Genomic DNA, 3,047 nt, shown 5'->3' with positions numbered 1-3,047 from the left:
AATCATCAAAATTAAACGAAATAAACATTTGAAATATATGAGTTTGTATGTAATGTATGAATATAATATACAAGTTTCACTTTTTAAATGGAATTACTAAAATCAATCTACTTTTTCATGATATTCTAATTTTATGACCAGCACCTGTATTTATTTCTAGCATATAAAACTCAAAACGAAATAGTCAACGAGCAGCACTTTTAACCTTATCAGAGTTGGCGATTTTGAATGTTTCTCATTACACCAATCACTCAAACTCATGCACACTTATTATATATTTATGTTCTGTGTATGCAGCAACTTGTCTTTCACGTTGCACACAAATTAGCATTACACGGCATTATAGCATTCAGTGTTTTGCCAAGTACTTTTGGACATTTGGCTGGACCGTCTTCTAGCTCAAAGACCACCAATGAGCCACAGTAACTATTCTGGCATGAATAAAAGGCTTCAAAACTCCTTTGATTTTTTAGGCTTAGAACAGAACTAAGTGCCAAAATCCTCCACAAATGAACTAGATTTAAAAGTGGCAATGTTGTGCTTTGAGTTAAATTTCTTCTGCCCATCTGTTAATGGGTTAATGGCTCTTTCGACAGAATTTTAAGCTCTGTGACTGAACGCTTCAATTCAGAAATTTGGGACATCTGATCTTTTGAATCTCTCTCTCTCTTTCTCTCTCTCTTTTTCTGTGTATATATATGTGGAATCCTGGAATCGTGTCCTAACTTTTCATCACACTAAAGGATAAAGTTGTAACTGTACATACATTTTTTTATGGCACGATATGCACAAAAGTACAAATGGCTTTATTTTCTTTTTAATTAAACACGATCAGTAAAATGAACAATAAAGTCTCTAAATGTCAACATTTCTGCTTACAAACTGCTCATTACAGAGGCATGCATGGCTGTAGAGTTATGTGAGAGTTTGTTAGAAAATGCTGCAGTGAAATAAAGTGTATATAAATTTCTTAGTTGCTCCATGGAGAGTGGACAGTGCCGTTGTCGCAGTCACATGACAGGACGTCAGTGTACGCTGGTGGATTCGGGATATTTCTTCATGGCACTGGATCACTTTCTTTATGAGGCCGAGTTTGCCAAAATGGAGCAGGTGATGCTTCTTTTGCCCTCAACACAAATTTACTTTGACTTTTTATGTAAATATAAAGATATGTCTGGATATTCTCAGGGCTGCACCTTGGAGACCAGAGAACACCAGCCGGGTCGTCCTGCCTCGTGGACAGATTTAGGGTTCGCACGAGTCCCTGAAGGTGGCGCTCTGGAGTTCGTTATTAATAACATACCTTATTCCATGGAATATGATTTGCTCATCCGCTATGAATCTCAGGTGTGTATATTTTCTGATAGTAATTTATCATCTCAGCTTATTTTAGAGTCTTCAGGTATAAATAAAAAGCTTAAATTAAATCCCGACTATTATGATTTTTAGGGCTTTTATGGATTTGATATTTAAGACTTAAATTATCTGTTTTTACATTATTACAAAAATCCCTCCTCTCATAGTGCTTCATTGTTGTTTTTCTTGCAATACTTTGAGTTATGATGCAAAATGAGGCCAAATGCTTATGTTGGTGTAGTTTCTTGGTCATACAGGTCATGGTGAGTTATTTAAGCTGATGTTTTTGCCTCAAGTTCCAGTTAATAAAAAAAACACATCTGTTATTGTTAATGTTGAGTGTCACTGTGTTTAGGGAGATGTTTTTTTTTGATTGATTATGCAAACTATGCTAAAGAAATGAAAAGAAAAGTTTGGAAATGTCATCCAAATTGTCTGTCTTGGAGGATTTCTTTCCCCCAGTTCAATATGCAGCCCTTTGATTGCTCCAACTAAGTAAATATGGTCATCTGGAAACTATTTAGAGAAGTTTGTAACTGTCATGCTGAACACAAACTCCTATTCTGTCTGTAGATGCCCCGTAACTGGGAGGAAATGCGAATCACAGTGATCCGTCCGGGGCCGATTCCTACCAGCAGCCCTTGTGGAAACACCATCCCAGATGATGACAGAGTCATTGTCTCTCTGCCAGCTGGAGCCAGGTCTGTGACTCAAACGGACAAACCGCCACACCACATTCACACACAACTGTGAACATCCATCTCCGTGCTGATGGAAACTGTGGTGTCTGCATCTTCCCCCAGGTTTGTGGTGCCTCCTCAGCCTGTGTGTTTGGAAAGAGGAGTGACTTACACACTTCGCTTTGAGTTCACACGCTATCAAGATGCCAACAGCATCCTCAATGGAGGAGCCTATGCTCTCATCCTCATAGACTCTGTGAGATCCGTTTTCATCTTTACATCCTATAGCAAGCGATTAACCTTTGAATAGACTCATAATAGAATAATATCTACCCAATCTTTCCTTTTAATGAACGTCTCTTCTCAAGATGGCATTGATGCCTCGTCACTCCTCCATGGAGATGTTCAGTGCGGGGGATGCCGCCTCTAACATCAGGAAGCAGACCTATGAGCGGTACTGGTGCCATGAGGGGGCAAAGAGTGTGATCCGCCCACAAATGAGTGACACCTGTGCCAAGCTAATCAGCAGCATGTCAGCTGTTATAAATGATGGAGCTCTGTGTGAGTGAATAAGGGTTTATTTAATGGGTTTACATGTGCTGTCTTGTTTCGAAGACTTGGTCATTGGTGTTAGACATAGTTTTATGTTGATGATCAAATTTTTAGCACCCAGTGGTGACTTACTTAAGTATTTAGTCATCACAAGGATAGTCCTCACTACATCAGACAACCCAGCTGGCCCTAGAAGTGCAGCCTTGTGTGATTTTAGAGTCCATGTATTAGATTTTGCAAGTATTTAGTGTACAAAAAAAAAGAAAGATGATTAAGTAAAACAATTCAGAACATTTAAAGACAGACTCAAATATGCTGGTGTAGATTCTCAGTCATCCAGGCCATGGTAAATTCAAAAAAAGTTAAAAAACAAAAACAACTGGACTTCTATTCTGTAGCTGAAGACGTTTCGCTTCTCATCCGAGGAGCTTTCTCAATTCAGAAATAGAGAGTGTGGAG

The 3,047-nt window shown here is 38.6% G+C and overlaps 2 protein-coding genes across 2 annotated transcripts in view; both read left to right on the top strand.

Moving 5' to 3' along the window:
- The window catches only part of zgc:103759 (U8 snoRNA-decapping enzyme), a 576,073-nt gene that overhangs the window by 183,005 nt on the left and 390,021 nt on the right, over positions 1 to 3,047 (top strand). The gene's annotated exons all lie outside the window — the stretch shown is intronic.
- The window catches only part of lamb2 (laminin, beta 2 (laminin S)), a 46,422-nt gene that overhangs the window by 26,896 nt on the left and 16,479 nt on the right, over positions 1 to 3,047 (top strand). Inside the window, exons 14-18 of the mRNA XM_017411361.3 lie at positions 975 to 1,110; positions 1,189 to 1,347; positions 1,930 to 2,057; positions 2,160 to 2,292; positions 2,405 to 2,597. Of these exons, the coding sequence (XP_017266850.1) occupies positions 975 to 1,110; positions 1,189 to 1,347; positions 1,930 to 2,057; positions 2,160 to 2,292; positions 2,405 to 2,597 (749 nt within the window). The remainder of the gene's footprint in view (positions 1 to 974; positions 1,111 to 1,188; positions 1,348 to 1,929; positions 2,058 to 2,159; positions 2,293 to 2,404; positions 2,598 to 3,047) is intronic.

Source organism: Kryptolebias marmoratus, linkage group LG8 (assembly GCF_001649575.2).
Source record: "Kryptolebias marmoratus isolate JLee-2015 linkage group LG8, ASM164957v2, whole genome shotgun sequence".
Classification (NCBI taxonomy): domain Eukaryota; kingdom Metazoa; phylum Chordata; class Actinopteri; order Cyprinodontiformes; family Rivulidae; genus Kryptolebias; species Kryptolebias marmoratus.
This window is presented reverse-complemented; position numbering and strand designations above follow the sequence as displayed.